This window comes from Fusarium pseudograminearum, chromosome 3 (genome assembly GCF_000303195.2).
Source record: "Fusarium pseudograminearum CS3096 chromosome 3, whole genome shotgun sequence".
Lineage (NCBI taxonomy): Eukaryota > Fungi > Ascomycota > Sordariomycetes > Hypocreales > Nectriaceae > Fusarium > Fusarium pseudograminearum.
The window spans coordinates 3,206,656-3,225,078 of record NC_031953.1 but is presented as its reverse complement, the minus strand read 5'-3'; the positions used below and the strand labels follow the sequence as shown (position 1 = coordinate 3,225,078).

The window sequence follows — 18,423 nt, the reverse complement described above, 5'->3', positions numbered from 1 at the left end:
ATGTACCATTATGTCATGTCTTTGGCCTGTCGGCTGTATCGTCTCTAATTGTATGTAGAGATGACCGATTGAAGAACTGATAATCAGCCTAAACAAGTACAATCTCTGTCAGCCTCGCCAGCCTCGTTCCAGTCATGCTTGTCCTTTCAATCTCAGATACACCTCCCTCCTCACCGTCACTTCTCACCATCCGGCTTCACGTTCCCCTTATCCTTCTCGCCATGCTGCGCTCCTCCCCAGAACTTCTTATCAACCTTGTCCCCCGGCGCAGTGTTGCCCCTATCGTGCTTCGCGTCAAAGTCTCTGTTGTGTTCCTCCACCTCTCGCTTCTGCTCCTCCGTCAAGGTGTCCGTCTGGTTGCCGGGGATGCTCTGGTTCGACACCTTGGGCTGAGGGGGTGCGTTCTTGGAGGATGCGTCGAGAGGCTTGCCACCGCCTGTGCGGCCCTTTGCTTCTCCCTCTGCAAGCCCATCGCCGAAACTGCCGTTGCTATCCTTGACATCTTCCTTGCGGAGAGTGCGAGCTTGGTGGAAGGGATGGAGGGTTGTGAGGCGCGGCGCGATGCGGGCTGTCGGGCGGAGAGGAGTAAGAAAGCGCATTGTCACTGTGTTTCTGGGATCTGTTGATCTTTTCGTTCGTAATAATTGAATGTTTCGTTTGTAGATGGTTTGTTTGTGGTAAGTTGAGATTGAAGTCTGAAGCTATAAGGTATAAGGTAGGAGCTGAGCTCAAGTCAAGCTTCCTTCACTATGTGATGGTGACGTCAAGAAAATGACATCACAAAGCACGCAACATGCGGGAAGGAGCGAAACACAAGCCGCTCTGAGCCGAGATGTCTAGAAAGAAGGGTGATCTTAAGACAAGCGATGCGATTAATGACTGGTGCATATAAGTCGGATCGACGTCGCATTATGGTTAATTGAAGCTAAGATCCACATGCCCCAGATTTAGACGATCTGAGGGTCAGATCCTGGAGTTTACCCTGAAGTCGTTCCGGTCACCATGTATAATGGCATTAGGTTCGTTGTACTTTAGTCTATTGATTGAGATAAAATTAGGGTTAAATAAAGAAGAAAGATCAATTATTTATATACTACTCTATGCCGCCTGGTATTTCTCCTGTACGTGCACCGAAACTCCAACTGATAAAACTAACTTTAACAACTCTACATGAAAATGCATCAAAACCCACAGTCTACAGTGTTTTAACCGTATCTAGACGGCTCACTGATATAAGCTCCAGCCGTCCTGGTCGGCTCGTAGCGCTGACCCATCTCAACATTACTGTCGCTTTGATCATCCAGCAACTGCTTTCCCTTTCGTCCCCGCACCTTGTCCTTGATGAATGAGAACAACCCAGGCATATCCGAAAGAGGACCCTGCATGACTCTTCCAGGATGAACGATATTGAACGACAACAAAGCCAGAAACATGGGCACCGCTTCCAGGATATAAAAGTAAACCTCGTGTGTCACCAGGGGATTGTCCTGGCCCTCGCCACCAGAGAACTCGATCAAGCGATAAATGATGCGCACAGAGATCATGGCGAGAGAAAAGTATAGCGCGCAAAGAAGCTTGCCCCAGTCTGACGCGACAAAGGCTTCGATACCCTTCTCAGCTCGAATTTCGTGCATCTTGCGCTGAAAGGCAATGCAGAGAATGATGAAAATGACGATAAAGAACTCTTGAAGACCAATGCCGCCCATGTAAATGTGTATAGCCTTCAATTGCTCATCCGGAGGTGAACCAGGGCCGGCCAAGCTACCGCCAATGAGCTGAATGATAAAGGACACAATATCGAGACCAACAAAGATGGCAGCTAAACTGACGGCTGGCATGCCGAGGAGGGAATGGTCAGGGATGAAGTAGTGGACCATTCGGCCGAGTGTCATGTAGGCATATGCATTAACCCCTGGTCATGTTAGTGGCTTGGCGAGAAGAGTTGAGATGACAACTTACAAACTGGGGCAAGGAGGATGAATATCTGAAACACAAGCAGGACACCGATGCTTTGTTGGTGCTTAGTACTTATCGCTCGAAAAGTGAAAGCTGTTGTCTCCCAGATGCCCGCCATGATGATGACCCAACACCAAGACTACCACGTCAATTAGTGACAGTTTTCTCACAGCGATGGATGGATGTACCTTTCTATATCTAGTAGCCTGCCAAATATGTGCACCCGTCAGGATAGCAAACAGCACTGCAAAGACTGCAGCTGCAGAAAAGTTGGGATAGTAGTTCCAGTGGGCATTACATGTTCCTGGAGGAAGGTAACCATTCTCATCGGGTTCGAATGTTTGGACACATGTTGGGATGACGATTTGAATAGTCTGGGCGGGAACGGTGTAGTAGTTGTCTGTTGTACCGCCGATCGTGGCAATGTTTTGAGTGGTGGTGAACCAGCCTTGTGGTGCTTCTGTTGTACTGGGTTGACGAGCTGCGATGGTGATTTGGTGGGGTTTAGTTTGGGTGGGCGCTGGAGATGCAGCGACAGTGGAAGTCAGCAGGTAAAGAATGAGGGCTCTAATGTTGGAATGCATCTTGGCTGTGATGTAGAATGATTAACTATCATTTTATTTGGATTTATTCTCGTCTTATATCTCGTCAATTGAATCTTTGCAATGCCTCATTAGTCCGAAATTGAAATGGAGATGGATGCTGTGCTCGCCAAAGCAGTGCGCATTCAATTGCGAGCTGCCCAATCATAATCACGTCGCTTGAGTCAAAACCAACCCCTGCACTATAACTTAGTACTACTGAGGCTAGATTGATTCAGGAACAGCCACGATTACCTTAAATGGAAGAGTCGTCCAATCAACAAAAGCAACAATAATAGATTGCATGCAGGCTGTGCTACTAACTAATATGATATAGGACTGTCCTGTCTCTCTGTCCTTTGTGTCGCTGTTTCTTGACAACACAACCTTTGAGTCCTCGTCAAAGACTCTTTTCGATATGTACACCCGCTTTCTGGACTCCACATGCGGAAATACACCACATCAGCTGCTGATGTATCCCATATCAGCGGCTCTTGACGTCCTGCAAACAGAAACCCTCTTATTCTCTTCGAGTCAGGTGGTAATGAATCATCGTTAGCATCAAACTCCCCCGAAAGGTCGATGCCATGCTCAACCTCGACAATGAGTCTTGACAAGGTGTATATCAGCGACCCATCCCATAGAGACTCCCTCTCACTCGATAGCCTCTGCGAGAGGGATAGCGCTTCCAGGCGCAACGGCAGATATCGACACTTGTAAACCATGAAATGAAGCATCGGACTGAACCCCGTTTCAAAAGTAAACCTTGTTGGCTTTTGACGTCGGGTTTCAAGTTTCTCTGCTGCTTTGCGCGCCCATGCCAGTATCTGAACAAATTCATCTTTATGGTCATCAAAACACATCTCATCTTGCTTCAAACACTCCTTAAGCCACATATTACTTAGACCGTTTCGCGTCATGAGTGCCAAAGACGCAGTGTCTTCGCGGTCATCCACAGGCCTCGTGGATTGGAGCCTGTTGAATGCCATCTCCCACGCGTCCACGTCTTTTTGTAATGCACTCTGTGTATCAAAGAGTTCCTGGGGTGGCCTCTGAGGCATCTTTTCCAGCCGATACGGATTTCCAGATCGGATGACGCCTAATGATCTTAGGACCAGGTTGTCCAGCGCATACTGTGCTTCGCTCGTGCTGGAATAGACAGGACATTCGCCAGATCCATTTGCAGGGCTACCAACATTATCTTCGACAAAGAATGTTGGAAAGACGCTTATCTGGTTATATGTGCCTGCAAGTCGAGAGTTGTGACCAGCCGCATTAAGCAGCTGCAAGCCATGCGCGGCATGGGTGATGGCCGCTGCCCGATTCCCTCGTAGGAACTCGACGCATATAAACAACACACACACCAGTAGCACAGTGTCCGTCGATGGCGGAGGTCCATGGACGAGCAGATTAATAGCTGTGTTGTAATGCGTAATGGCGAATCTGTCCACAGACGGCTTCGAATACTCAAAGTCTTCAAAGAGCTGACTGATGGCAAGAACAGTATGTCGCGCCGCAGGTTCAGCATGTATCATCCTGGCGACGAAATACGTCCAAAACGACCCATCAAAGGGCCCGGACAAAGCTGGCGCCACGACATGGTGGAAGAAGGACAGGGAGCGTACTTCGCGGGCCTTTGTCACGGGCACCAAACGAGGCTGCGGCGCGCGAAGAAGAAGATCCCACGATAAAGAACCGACAGGAGGAGCATCATAGCCGTCGCAGACACGTCTCGCCGTTATACATCGTTTGCATTTGGGCCAAGTCTCGTCACACTTGATCTTTCGCGCTCTATAAAGTGGGAACCAAATTAGCGAGAGACGGACGGAAAAAAAGCAATTTTATACTAAAGACTTCTAGAATACTGACTTGCACGTCTTACAGCCCGTCTTTACTCTTTGGGTTCCTTCTCGAGGCATGATAGGTAGTTTGAAACGGTAGTCGAAGGTTGGGATAACGTTTCCCGTTGAAAATTGAGGGTATCGTTTTCCGACCGTCGAGTGAGAGATGGAGAGAACGGCTAAGCGGGGGACTGGGGAGCTTTCTTTAGCCAAGATATGCCAGGGGTGAGGTCGTATCCTTGACTGTAAACTGCCGAACATTCAGCCCTGAACGACAGAAGCGGATATCAATCGAGGCATGATATCCGGATTTAAAGGACATAAATATGTAGCATTTTTCCCCTCACAAAAGTATACTGTAATGATTCAATTATTTTGTTAGCTATTCTCTCAGTAACAACTCTATTTTCGTTCAAACTTCCAACGGTACAAGGAACCATTTATGGACAAGTGAAGTGGCAGTGCTAAATCATGAAGGATTTCGATCCTGACAACGACCTAGCCTATTAATTAAAAGCGTCAGCTATTCCCTGTCCGATCCTTCTAAATGCCAGGCAGGGATTTTATTCATGGTTGTCTTTGAGCCTCTTGAGTACCTTGATCGTCTTGCTGTCGTGACAGTTATGGAAGCTATCTGCGATAGTCTTGTTGGTTAGGTCAAGACTTTGGTCATCAAAGAGGCTCGGGCTTTCAGCTTATAGATCTATTTTATTTTAAACTTTTTATATATCGTTATTTATGATTATTGTTGTTTACCTATAGTAGGCCATTACTCGCAAGCTAAAGAGCTGTACATATTTCCATGACCTGACAAGTATCCCTTCCTGTGATCCTCCACCGCTTCAACCTCGCCAGGTCTTGGGAATCGATCTTCTATTGCCCATGCAACTCTCTCAGCACCGACTTGTGCACCTCCAAGATTCGGCGCTGCGGGCCCGAGACGCAGTGCTGCGAGCCTTCCCATCATGAACAGCGGGACCTCATCATTCCACATGAGGTCGTTGTTGATGCAGGGGAATCCACCTCGTCCTTCGATAGGATGTTTCTGCAAGATAGTCTGCAGATATGGAAGAGAGGAGAAATCTGTTTGGATGCCTGTTGCAAAGTACATGTAATCCATAGCTGGCATCTCAACAGGCGGGTTTGTTTGAACAGTCCAGGTACCGCTCTCTGCGTCGAACGATGCATCAACGAGGTTTGTTTCTGTAAAGAGTTCCAGTTTCTTGGTGGCGAGATGCTTCTTGAGGCGTTTGTGGAACACTGGAGTGATGCTTCCTCCACCTCTGGCCTCCTTGATCATCTCAATCCGCTCATCGTCAGAATCAGCATAGTAGAACTGTGCTTGCTTGGCGTTCTTGAACTTGCCCATCCAATCGAGCGAAACGTCAAAGTGCTTGATACGTAGAGGTCCACGCATGACATGCCATACTTTGGTCACTCCTTTGCGAATAGCCAGGTCCGTCAACTGCGCAGACGTGAGACCGCCGCCCACGACAAGAATATTCGTTTCTCGACGTGCAGCAATTCTCTGTTTCACCAGAGGATCGGGAAATTCTGTGATGTGCATGCTGTGACATGTCTGAGGGAGCTTCCCAGTGTCAGGCATAGAGGGGATGTGTGGGATCTTGGCCACGTTGGCGGGACCGACAGCTAATACCACTGTGCGAGCATAGCGACGGACTTTGTTGGACGTCACAGTGAAGAGCTTCTCTCCGTCTATGGAGACACCCTTGACTTCGCCGTAGTCTAAATGCTCGAGGGCTTCTTTGCGGATAATGTCTGGGCCCAGACTATACCGAGCAGCCACCTTTTCGCAATGGTCGCAGAAGAGAGCTGTAGAGGGGTTGTAGTAGTCGTTGCGCTCTCTCACGTTGATGTCAACACGAGCTTCTTGTCTATGTTTTGTTAGTATGCATAGAACATTTGACCGGAATGACCGACCTTCTACCACAAGCTCGTTGACCACTCTTCTTTCTCCCATGCTTGCTAACCTCCTTGCCCACACAATTCCGAATCTCAATGAGTTCATCCTCTCTTTCATTCGCATACGCATGCGCAAGCAAGGCATCACGATCAAGAGGATCAACATGCCAAAGCATAGGACTTCTTAGATGTGAGATGTCGTACATCTTGAACAGTCTGTTCCAGCGACCCATCCAGGTATCACTGTCAGCGTCAAGCACGAGCATCCTGTACTGCGGCTTTTGGACGGGAGACTTGGCAGCTGTGATTCTACCGCTTCGGACGTGCTTCAGGGGCATTTTGTTGCCATACTTGGAGATCCAGTGGAAGCGACGGTGTTCTTCGTCTGTGAAGAGTGCGGCGGGTGTGTGTTCGTGAAGACGAGCAGAGATGGCAAGACCACAGGGGCCTGCACCGATGATGAGAACATCATAGATTTCGTCTTCGGTTTGTAATGAAGTCATTTTGATGGTTGAACGAGGATAATATGAGAACGGGGGAAATGCTGGGTTATAAAGCATGCCCTTGACGGAGTGTCCTCAACCGTGGCCGCACTCACTCAACCATGAGAACCCTTGTAGATATTTTGAGGTCATTCTTTTGTTGATGGCTTCAATTGAGCTGTCGCGTTGGTGAATTGACCTGTACCTTGATGGGCATCATGAGGACATCAAGGTGTATTAATTCAGGGTCCACTGTCATCATGACAACCCCAGAGGAAGTCCTTTATTGACAAGATAATCACGATTACTAAGTCAACCGAGAGCGTGAGAAAACAGGTTTACGATGCAACACCAAGAATGTGCCCAGGCAGGCAGGTACTTGGCATACAGCAACTCGGCGGATCGAAGAACTTCAATTATAGTCAAAGACCATACAAATGCAGGACTGGATAAAAGAAAAAGAAAGAAATTCTTGAGTGATCCAATATACAGAGTATACTGTGTAATTTATTTACATTCAACATGTCTTGTGACCGTTGTTGATGAAGCTATTCAGACTTGGCCCACTTGGCATTTCAGCCACACCAACCTTTACAGCCTATGAACATCTCATAAATGACCTATGACATAGCTAACCTATAAGCCAAGAGCCTTTTACCTATAATACACCGCCCCCTATCACTTCTAGTGATTCCACTCCGAATCTGTTGCGTGTCCCAAAGGTCCTGAAACTGAATAATCCGTCGTTACAAACGCTCTATCCACCTCGCCTAACCCCTCAGCACAATACTGCAATGTCTCTGCAATATCGTGCGATCTGTTCAATGGAGTCTTTTCATCAAGCAACAAGTCGAATTCGACCCAGACACCATCGCCTGCGTGGTACGCTGTTACGTTCTTGAAGCCCGCTACAATAGGCGCGAAGCGGTATGCGAGGTAGATGAGTTTCTTTATGGTGTGGTCGTTTGCTGCTTCGCCAGAAAGGCGCGCCACATTTTCGAAGCAAGTATGGCCCCAGTCGTAAATGATGAAGAGAGACAAGAGACCGGCGCCTGCTGGATCGAGCCACCAGATACTGGCACGATATCCGATAAAAGGGAACAACAGTGAGAGAGTGTTGAAGATGACGTCGGTTTTGCAATCTTGCACAAGGGCCTGCACCTGTGTGGACTTGATAGGTCGACATCCAAGGCCAATAGCCCCTTTGAGGACGATCGTCGACAGCAGAGAAGCAATGGCGGCCCAGCTAAGAACCTCAGCTTCGGCATGCGGAGGCATCAATCGCGAAACAGACTCTTGGAGGATCTGCAGGAAGGAAATGACCATGATGATGGAAAACACCAGGATACCCAGCGGCTCGAGACGCCGTTTACCAACTGGAAATCGGCGCTGCATGGCATGCAACCTCCAGAGGACAAGCCGGCTGGTGGACCAGACAATCAACGTGCAGAGGAGATCCAGAGCCGAGTCTACAAGCGATGCCACCAGCGAGAGAGACCCCGTGGTGAACACGGCAAATGTTTTACCAGCCAGAAGAAGAATGTTGGCTATCACATTAATATTGATAGCCCAGTTTGCCCTCCTGGCTGCTTTTCGTCGCTTTTCCTTTTCCTCATCAGGGAGTAGCTCTCCAATATTTCCTTCGACGCGTTGGATTCCTCCACTGCGTTCTTGATCACCGTCATGATCGGGATCTGGGTTCATCGACTCGAGAACGTCATCCGCGATGGCCATCACCACCGCATCCACCTCCAACCAATCATTCAACCGCTCGTTCTGTTGTTCGTAAAAATAGCGGAGCTTTTTATCCTTGATCGCTTTTAGTTCGTCGTCCGACTTGCGATACTTTTCCAGGCCTGATCGATCGATGCCGTGCAAAAGGGCACGCTTGATCTCACCGCGACGAGCATCTTCGAGAGCTGTGCGAGCAGCATCCTGGAACTTTACGATACGAGGCTTCGGTCGTGAATCTTTGCTGGCTCCATTGTAGGAGTACCGGCCGGTTTCGAGATCGCGAGGACCGTCGTCATGTTGAGGGCGTGCTTCCTCACCAACATGCTGACCTCTATGACGAGGGCCAGGACCTTGATTGGTGTTCCATTGTCGTTTTCCCACCATTTCGATAATATTCTGGCAGAAGAGATGCAGTTGAATGAGAAAGAACAGCAAGAGGTGAGCTGTTGTTTGCTCCCGTCAGTGCCTCTGCATCCCTTGTATAGGTGTAACCGGATATGACGTAGGTGACGTAAATCCGGGGTTGACAGCGCTGATGCAAGACGCGACAGGGCCAGGAACGAGTTCAGCTCCACTGAATCGGGAAAATATCAAGGAAATAGTGGCATCTCGTAATATTTTTATTTCCTCGACTTGTTTCTTTCAATGAATGAAACACGTACGCGTTCTTGGCGTGCCGAACGCCGACATTTCGAATCTCGTCGTCATCGGTCAGCCTTTTACGACATGATCTCAATCGGAGAGACGCCGGAAGTTAATAGTTTAATAATCGGCTCGGCCCTTGTTTCTGCAGGAGTGTGTGCAAAGGAACAAAGAGTTGCACTCGTTAATTACTGTCCTTGGGGCATTGAGAAGATACGAGATTGGTAGTTATGCTATTTAGACCAACCCTGAGGCCGTCCTCTGGTACTACCTTCCATTGAACAGAACTGTCGCGTCTGAAAGAACATGCACGTGACTCGGCAGTTGAGTTCAACGTCCGCCTCATTCATCTCCCGTGTCATGTCATCTCATCACTTACATAAATCATATCATCTGTGATTCTTCTAGTGCCTCAACACGATTTAGAATGATGTGTCACATTTCATCTACCGCAGATTCCCCTGCGACGCCATTTGATTAAAAAACCCTTTTCGGGACGTTCCCGATCACCTGGCTGGTCACTATCCTTACCATCCCAACCCATCCCTGACTTGTTCAAAGTTAAAACGCAAAAGTTGGGCATCGATTCATCAAGGGACTTTCCTACCCAGCCACGCTTCGGGAGAAAGGAGATGTCGAGCCACAGACGCCCCCGGCAGTCCTAGACCAACTGCCAGGGACCCTTGACATGTCGATCGTGTTAGCTTCAGAAGCCGGCAGGCACTAAATGGAACGACGAACAGCTTCGCCTTAGGGCTTTTTGCTCTGCTATTCTGGTTTGGTCGAAGCTTCGCCTTAAGGATCCAGCGTTCCGATATATCCTACTCGAAGCTTCGACCAAACAAGAATAGCAATGCAAAAAGATATGACAGGCCTCGCGACCTTTCCAATGCGTAATCTGGGAATCGAACCCAGGGCTCCCCGAGCTTACTCGAGTTTCTTGATGAAACCCGGATGGCAACGGAGAATTTTACCACTAAACCAATTACGCGGTTGTTTGATGGAGTCTCTCGTCCCCAGAAGCTGTCAAGTACGTGGGTGGGCGGGCTACAAGGTGGACCATGATTTTCGCTTGCAACGGTGATACCACAAAGTTGGTAGAGAATGGGGAAGTCGGGGTTTTCGGTTCAGCTTGAGTCAAAACTCTGAAGATCCGCATCCCTTCAGCTGCGATCATCGCAACTTGCAAGGGCAAAGATAGGGACCGAGCGGCAGGCTGTGCTGGCGAAATTCTCCTGGGGGTGTCAGAAAATTGGCCGCTGAGAACATAAGAGACAAAATCAATAGGTCATCTTATGCTACTAAACTTATAGCCTTTAGGCTATTTATTTTTTGCATCCCAAGACTTAGGAGGTCAACTTTTCTGCTACCCAGTAGGTTCTCACGGTTCGCGAATTTACCATGACTAACAAATTCGACCAGGTAAACTCTAACCTGATTTCAGACCCTGGACCTGTGCAGCTAACATGTCAGTGCAGATGAAGATGGCAGATCTTTTCTAGAATAAATCGACTAACAGGCTTGGACGTTTCAATATGGCGCTGCCAGGTCACGGACTGGTTGAACGTTGGCAAATGACTCGAGTGCACAATTTCATGTCGACAAGCTAGAGATGTCACCCGGGATTCAAGTTGTGGCGTTTAACTTTAGATCGTGTTTTTGGCAGCAGGTTAAATTGAGGCAACATTACTCGAACCAGCTGGATTAGGCTTCCTGTTCGCCGTAACGTTTCTTGGTATTGTGGTATGAGCGTTCTTGTCGCCTCGTTTCCAGATGGCTGTCAAATTACTTTGGCAGTACTGGCACAACACTGATACACGGCATCTCCAGTTATGCATTAGCCAAAGCACCGAAAATCAACGCTGCACAGATCATGGGCTGCATTCTTACCACCCGCATCACGAATGCCTTGCCTAAAGGAGACCGCTCTATTTACAGAATGACACAAGAGATGATGAGACGCAAGGAACTTGTCATGCAACCAATGAAATACGAGCTCCGTCATCTAGGTACCTGACGGAGGGCTTCTAATCCAGGGTTCCCCAGACGCGGACTTTTGATCTTCATCTCATTACTACATCGTCTCTCTTGGCTCCTCTGGCTGCAGCTCAACTTGATTCAGTTCAGCGGCAGTTGTGTTTCTCTCAACCCCTGTCTCCTTGCAATAGCACGCAAATCATCGTCGATCCTGGTTTTATCAACCTACAGGCTTTATCCCGTCTACCTTGCAGGAAAAGGCTATATAGGTAGGCACAGGGTCCCAGTCCCAGTGGAACCTCTCTTTCGTCACACTTGACATGTGAAGCCAGTAATACTGGTAATCTTTTTGTTTGGCTTTATTACAAGTCGATTACATTTCTTTCTTTACTGCTGTTTGAACGTGGCCCATCATGGCTGCAAAGACTTTCGCCCCAGATGCTGGTGTTATGTGCTCCCAGTTCATCACCTTTGGTGTCGCTACCATTTTGATCATCTGTCGTCTCTTCTCTCGAAAGATTACACACGTGAACTTGTGGTGGGATGATTACTTTGCCATGACTTCATGGGTGAGTTATCTTATAATCAAATCTTTACCCTTACTGACTGTCCAAGGTTGCTGCCGCTTTATACTTTAGCTTTGCTATTTATTGTAAGTATCTAAGCCCTACCAGTCATCCGTATGCTTACTTTTCTAGGGGCTGTTGCCATGGGCCTCGGACACATCAAGGAGGAATTACCCCTGGAAGAGGATAGGGTCGAAGAATACGCTCGGTTCGGTCTTTTCATGGCCGAGCTCCTCTACGCAACATCACTCGGATTCTCCAAACTGGCCATCCTTGGCTTCTACTGGCGTCTGTTTGGAAGTGTCGCCAAGATGAGAATTGGAATCTATATCCTCCAGGGCAGCACCGTCATCTGGCTCACCATCCGTACCTTTATGACCATCTTTCACTGTGTTCCGGTGGAAGCGTACTGGAAGCACACCATCAAGAACGCTGTTTGTAAAGTTGATCCTGCCAAATTCATGTTTGGCACGACTCTGGTTCATCTCATGCTCGAAGTTGCTGTTCTTTCGTTGCCTGTTTTCCAAGTCAAGAGTCTCAAACTTCGCACGGGCCAAAAGATTGCCGTCGTTGCCATGTTTATGTTTGGTATTTTGTAAGTTGTCTGCCTGTTTATGAGTACACAACTGACCTTTCTAGTGTCTGCGTCGCGTCAATTATCGTTCTGTATGAAGCATTCACCCTCAACCCCAATACAACTGAGATGGCAAGAGATATTCGAGGTGTCATCGTCTGGGCTGGCGTAGAGTCTTACTTGGCCATCATCTCTTGTAAGTCTCCCAAAATTACTTTATTTCCTGTACTAACCTTTTAGCCTGCCTTCCCATCATTAGACCCGTCTTCCGCAAGCTTCTTTCCGGCTCCATCCTCAGCTCTAAAGGTGACTCAACACCCAATCCTATCAGCGGCTTGACCAGCAGCAAGGGCATCAAGCTCACCCACATCAACCGCACAAAAGAAGTCGACGACAACAGTTCACAGCGAGAACTGGCTGGACTCGAAGATGGGTCATCTGGCGACATGGACTTTCACACCTACCCTGAGCGCGGTGGTCAGAGCAACACAGTCGTCACCAGCTGTGCGGATGATCGACCGGGTAGCAATCCTACCAACGCATCAGGATACGGCATCCAAGTCAAGAATGAGACTAGGGTGTATTATGAGTCTTCTTGGAAGGATAGAGAAGCCAAGAAGGATGTGGAAGCTGCCGCTGGTTCCGGGTCCTACGTCGTAGCCGACGGGGTACGATATTAGAGTGATGGGTTGTCTGGTTTTCTTTGTTTAACGTTCTTCAATGTCAATACCCTTTAATGTTTTTATCACTTATTTCTATAATGAAGCTTCCAATTACACTTTAGATAATGTCATGGTTGCTGCTCTTGAACCGCTAAATGATGCACATGAAACCATCGCGAGTCATTGTGCTGTAGTCACAGGTTGAGATAAATGTGGCCATAAGCGAGTCATTCATTCTCTTATACTCTATCTAAATAGTTGCCCGTAACCAATCATAATCGCTTCATTACAAAGGATATCAGTAACCCGTTCCCAACGCCGTCCATCTCTTATCTGTAATGTCTTAATTTCCCATTCGCATGGCATTCGCAAGTCTATGTCGCGCACCCTCTCGGCGTTCGCTTCGTCCAGGGCTGTCGTTGTACGAGTCCTGGCGGCGGGTATTGTCATAATAACCATCAGCATCTCCTAGGCCGACCTTTGATGGACGGGGTGGTGGGGGAGGAGGAGCATGTCCAGGCTGGGCTTGCTGAGCCTGGGTCTGCTGGGCATGGTACACTGGCTCCCAATCACGGCTGGGCTCTTGTCGGTAGCCGTTTTGGTAAGAGTCCTGAGTTGGGACGGGAGGTCTGCTTGATCGCTGATCCTCACGCTCCTGGCGATCATCACGGCTGTCGCGGTTTGATCTACGCACAGACTCTTGAGAGGTGCGAGTTGGCTGCTGAGCGGGTTGTGCTTGGAGTAACCCGCCCTGTGTACCATTCTGGGGTGTGGCATTCTGGGGGGCGCCAACTTGACGACGGGTTACTCGAGCCGTCTGTTCATCGTCATCGGTCTGGGTATCGTCATCTGGGTCATCCTCGTATGCGCGCAACTCGCTTCGCATAGCGAGACTGGCACAAATGGCCTTGGCTTCCTCAATAGCCTTCTTCTGAGCTTGGAGGGTCTTGCGACGGTCGCGGGTCTCCTTATTCTCGGCGGCAATAGCCTCGATGGTGGAGTCTTGCATGCGAAGAATCTCAATAGGATTGAACAAACGCAGCATACCGAGAAGGAGGTGTCGCTCGACGACTTGCGTAATGACGTTGCGAGTAAAGATGCGTGCGGTAAGATCGTAGTAGATAAGCATCTTCTCCAAGACCTCCTCAGCTTCGGTGTAGGACCCGCCGTTCTCGGTAGCTTCAGCGCGCCACTTGCGAAGACGCTCCTCGTACTCGGGGTCAAAGGGCTGAATCTCGAGTTCCATGTCGTCGGTGAGATGACCAAGCTCAGTGTCGGCACTTTCGTACAACTCCTTCATTCTTAGTTCAAGGAAATGCATGCGAAGAGGATCGCGCATGCGTATGGGCCAAATGTGGTCAATGACATCGGCAAGAAACTCGTTGCAAATGACACCAACATTGTCCTTGTACTCTTGCGCCAGGACAGGCCAGTTCCTCGAGTAATCCTGGAAAAGGATATAAGGCGCACGGGGGTTCGAGTCCAGAGGAAGTTCGTTACCCCGGATCTGTCGAAGAAGAGGTTCGACTTCGTATTCGGCAAAGTCCTTTTTGCTGCGATCGCCGGCGGCTGGGGGGAGAGGAGTGCTATTTGTGTCTGCGCCATTGGCTCCGTTGGCACCAGCAGGCGGGCTGGGCTGGAAAGTCACCTTACGACCGTGCTGTCGCAACCGCTTTGCGAAACGATCACTCTCATCGCGAATGCGAGCACGGAGCTTCTGGGATGGCGTGCCCTTGGGGCTTGACTGCCTGGCAAAGAATCGCTCACCAAAGGGGTTCTTGTAGTTACCGTTCACCGCAGGGGTAACGAGGTTGTTGGATGCTGTGAAGAGCTCACCCATCTGGAAACGCATCTCCTCTGGGGTGTCTTTGCCGACGCCCATAGCCTTGAGTTGGGTTTCGCATCCTTCCAAGGCTTGCTGGATCTGGCGGCGCAACGTCTTGACGTGCTTGCCAATGTGGCGCTGGAGCTGGGTGCTCAACTTGGCACGAAGGGCACCGATACCCCACATGTCAGGAGGAAGAGTCGACCATTTACCACGGGAAAAGAACTCGGCTTCTCGTGCGGCGCGATCCTCGGGTGTCTGCCATTGCTCACCAGGACCAGGGTTCAGCAAGACGTACCAGCCAAGCTTGAAGTTGTTCTCTTGGTCCTTGTTGGTGACAAGTTCAACAAACTTGTCCTCAAGACCGATGCGCTCGGTCATGTCGGGCTTTGTGAGGACACCAATGGTACGCGATCCCTTGGGGTCAAATTGGCGGGCCTTTTTGAGGATGGGAGCTTGAACATAATCGTTGTTGCCACCAATGACAGCAAGAATGATGGTTCGCGAGCTCTTCATGTATCGCTCAGACAGAGCTTCAATTGTTTGGATGTCGTTCTCGGATTGATCACGGTTGGCGACTCGAACAAGACCGGGCAAATCGACCAAAGTCAAGAGCGGCATGTCGGGGCCGCTCTTCTCGACAACGAGAATGTCGCGAGCGGCAAAACGACCGGGGATACTTCGTGGAGCGATCAACTCTGTCGCATCCCGCATCATGGCGTCAAAGGGTGTGTCACCGGTGACGTCGCCGCCATATTGAAGTAGGCGTGCTTGTTCGTTGTGAGGTCGGGACTTGTCGGGAATGATGGAAACCTTTAGCTTTGACTCTTTGGCTCGTCGCATGCGAATCTCTGTCGCAAATCGCGTGCAGGCGCCGGCATCGCGAGGGAAGGGTGTGCCGGTGAGGGCTTCTAGGACTGAACTCTTTCCAGCGGATTGGTCGCCGACGACGACGATTTGCGGAAGTTTGACATCGTCGAGCTGTGCGAATTGAAGCTTGTCGATGAGATCTAGCAGGCTGCGTTGCTCGGTCGCAAGGCCCTGATCGCCTAGGGAAGTTTCGAGTGAAGGGCGCATGTTTTGCCTAGAAGAATGAGAGTCAGCGGGTTGCTGGGCGTCTTGGTCTGGAAGTATGACGAACAGAGAGCCCATTCTCTCACAGGGAGGCAATGTAAATAACAGCAGTAGTTGACTGTCAGCTGTGCGTGTTGCTGTAGTTGTATGTGTCTAATACAGGTTTATACCAAGAAATGGAAGAGAAAAAAAGGTAATGGTTTCAGCCAAGGCATTCGTCATGTGTTATCTTATATAACGACGCCTAAGCTTTGATTCGTTCTTTCTCGGCTGCCTCTCCTACGGTTTGCGCGGCTTCCAAGCGTCTTTTGGGCTGGAGGCGACCTAAGTGATGCCAAGCCAGTTAGCGTCATACCTTGTCAGCTGCGCCACACTCAACAGAAATACTGGGAAGCAGAAAGGCAGCAAAAGAACAAGGGGCAAGTTATCTGTGGCTGTGTTGGATCTGGCAGCGACGCCAGAGACAGCTCCGAATGACATCATCTGTAGTATGTCTTATGGGAAGGTGCAACGATGAGGTTTTTTTCTAGGCCGTCTTCCTTCAGCCCCTGTTTTTATTCGACCTTACAGCCATTTACAGACGTATGTATGCGGTAAATAATGTTGTAGTGTTGTTTGTTTTTACTGTTAAACTCATATCTCTTCAATGATCGAATGAGTACTTCATTCATGTATGCGGTAGGTACCAGCCGAAAGATGAAAGGAGCAATTTCGTCAGCATCGTCACTGTCGTCTCTACAACACAAACTTAGCAGTACACACTTTAAACAACTGAGCAAGGTTCACCGTTTTCAGGCCTTGTATATTCTTATATTACCCACTGAAGTCGAATGACAGAGCAAGGTGAGTTCATAAATGTTTCACTTCGATGAGCAGAACTAGCCCAGCTTACGATTGATGTGGACAAGGCAAAATGTCAATACAGAGCAAACAGATGTGCAAGCTCCATTTTGGAGAACTGCCTACTTCCGTGTCCAGCGAACCAGCTCCCCCGCCCTCTATGTGGGCTGGTATTTCACATGCCATGCGAAGCCGCCTACCCCTCGATCGATGCGGGTATGACTATGCCAGTCCTCTGTGCGCCATCAAACTATTGGAACATCAAGGCACCATTTAGACAACTGCCTCCTCCCGTGTCCCGCAAACCAGCTGCCCCGTCCTCTATACGGGCTAGTGTTCCACTACGATACCTTCATTTCCGACACTGGCGGCATGCCATGCGAAGCTGCGTATCTTTCGAGCCACGCAGGTGTGACTGTGTGAGTCCTCTGTGCACCATCGAACTATTGGAACATCAAGGTGATTTTCACTTGCCCCTCATCTTCAATCAACATATTCACTAACTCATTTCCACAGCGCATCTACAGTGGTCTTCAACTATCACTGGCAATCGGTGCAGTGATCATTGCAAGATATGGTTCAAAAGCCAGGGTGTACCGATGATCTCACAGAGAATGCGGATAAAGAGTCCGAGAGCATCCCGGCAGATCGCCAACTTTGTATCGACTTTTTACCACCGGGCCGTTGACAAACGGATTGTCACGGGCAAGGAGTCTACCTGGATTTTCGTGAAGCTTTGAACACCTACTGGTAGGTTCACTCATTCACTGCCGTCAATGGTTACCGTACTTGTGAATCACCGGCTTTGACTGACCGTATCTGTGATTCATTGCAGCCAGCACTTTCAGCTATGGTATACACGTGCGAATACACAGCTGTGAGGGAGGAAACAGCTGCGAAGCAGCGTCACGCCCCGCGACGATCGCTATACAGTCTATCATCGCAGATCTGTCCACAGGAGGGGACGACGGTCGAGAGGGCGGCGACTAAGACCCAGGACCATATCCATACAGTCTACATAGCGGCAAAATGGGAATCATATATGAAGTGGCGTCAAAGGCCATAAACCTATAGGAGGGGACTTGACTGAGGAAGATGAGATGCATCTTGTGGTTGTTGTTTGAAGTGCGGTTGTTATGCTGTGCTGTGTGTTGTGTTGTGTTGATGTGGAGGAAGGAGAAAAAAGCTGGATGGAAGCAAGTGATGCATTTTATGCCCCTTCTGAACCTTATAGTAGGGCAAAGGTCATGTGTGAGGGCATTAGAGTTATGATGCTTAAAAAAGTATAATTGAAGATGGAAACCCTATCCCTTGGACTGAGGAAGCTGAGTATAACTAATACTAGAGTTTAGCAATTAAGTCTAAGATACTCTTAAGGTGTCTAGTGCTTGTTATTATGCATTTTAGAGCTTAACTTAATATGCCTATCTTTAGACTTAAGGTTAATATTAATATTATAATAAAAATATTTAACTTTTCCTAGGAATATATTCTCTTTTAATTTAATAGTTTAATAGTAATACTTTACTATATTTATAATACTTTTATATTTTAAAATAGTAATAATTATTATTAGTTAAATCTTATAATTATAAGTCTTTAATTATATAATCTTAAAAAGATTAATAATAATTACTTTATTAAATAGTTATAAGTAAAGTTATTTATAGTTAAATTTACTATTAAATTACTAATTATTATATAATATTATTTAATATTATTTAATATTAATATATAACTTATTAT

At 48.4% G+C, this 18,423-nt stretch overlaps 6 protein-coding genes across 6 annotated transcripts, besides 2 other annotated features; 1 reads left to right on the top strand and 5 right to left on the bottom strand.

The window, feature by feature from the left end:
* Positions 1 to 176: 176 nt before the first annotated feature.
* FPSE_08331 (uncharacterized protein) lies at positions 177 to 599 on the bottom strand (the record flags this gene model as incomplete). Its single annotated transcript, XM_009261449.1, has 1 exon — positions 177 to 599. The coding sequence occupies one exon, from the start codon at positions 597 to 599 to the stop codon at positions 177 to 179; it is 423 nt and encodes a 140-aa protein (XP_009259724.1).
* A 2,261-nt stretch (positions 600 to 2,860) lies between these two features.
* Positions 2,861 to 4,456, bottom strand: FPSE_08332 (uncharacterized protein; the record flags this gene model as incomplete). Its single annotated transcript, XM_009261450.1, has 2 exons — positions 2,861 to 4,326; positions 4,420 to 4,456. The coding sequence occupies 2 exons, from the start codon at positions 4,454 to 4,456 to the stop codon at positions 2,861 to 2,863; spliced, it is 1,503 nt and encodes a 500-aa protein (XP_009259725.1).
* Positions 4,457 to 5,147: 691 nt separating this feature from the next.
* FPSE_08333 (uncharacterized protein) lies at positions 5,148 to 6,804 on the bottom strand (the record flags this gene model as incomplete). The annotated part of the gene is made up of 2 exons (XM_009261451.1): positions 5,148 to 6,273; positions 6,320 to 6,804. The coding sequence occupies 2 exons, from the start codon at positions 6,802 to 6,804 to the stop codon at positions 5,148 to 5,150; spliced, it is 1,611 nt and encodes a 536-aa protein (XP_009259726.1).
* A 663-nt stretch (positions 6,805 to 7,467) lies between these two features.
* On the bottom strand, positions 7,468 to 8,901 carry FPSE_08334 (uncharacterized protein; the record flags this gene model as incomplete). Its single annotated transcript, XM_009261452.1, has 1 exon — positions 7,468 to 8,901. One exon carries the CDS (start codon positions 8,899 to 8,901, stop codon positions 7,468 to 7,470), a length of 1,434 nt encoding a protein of 477 aa, XP_009259727.1.
* A 2,648-nt stretch (positions 8,902 to 11,549) lies between these two features.
* FPSE_08335 (uncharacterized protein) lies at positions 11,550 to 12,956 on the top strand (the record flags this gene model as incomplete). The annotated part of the gene is made up of 5 exons (XM_009261453.1): positions 11,550 to 11,705; positions 11,752 to 11,788; positions 11,835 to 12,297; positions 12,342 to 12,472; positions 12,517 to 12,956. 5 exons carry the CDS (start codon positions 11,550 to 11,552, stop codon positions 12,954 to 12,956), a joined length of 1,227 nt encoding a protein of 408 aa, XP_009259728.1.
* Positions 12,957 to 13,281: 325 nt separating this feature from the next.
* Positions 13,282 to 15,840, bottom strand: FPSE_08336 (uncharacterized protein; the record flags this gene model as incomplete). The annotated part of the gene is made up of 1 exon (XM_009261454.1): positions 13,282 to 15,840. The coding sequence occupies one exon, from the start codon at positions 15,838 to 15,840 to the stop codon at positions 13,282 to 13,284; it is 2,559 nt and encodes an 852-aa protein (XP_009259729.1).
* Positions 15,841 to 18,119: 2,279 nt separating this feature from the next.
* Positions 18,120 to 18,150: a repeat region.
* A 22-nt stretch (positions 18,151 to 18,172) lies between these two features.
* Positions 18,173 to 18,423: a repeat region.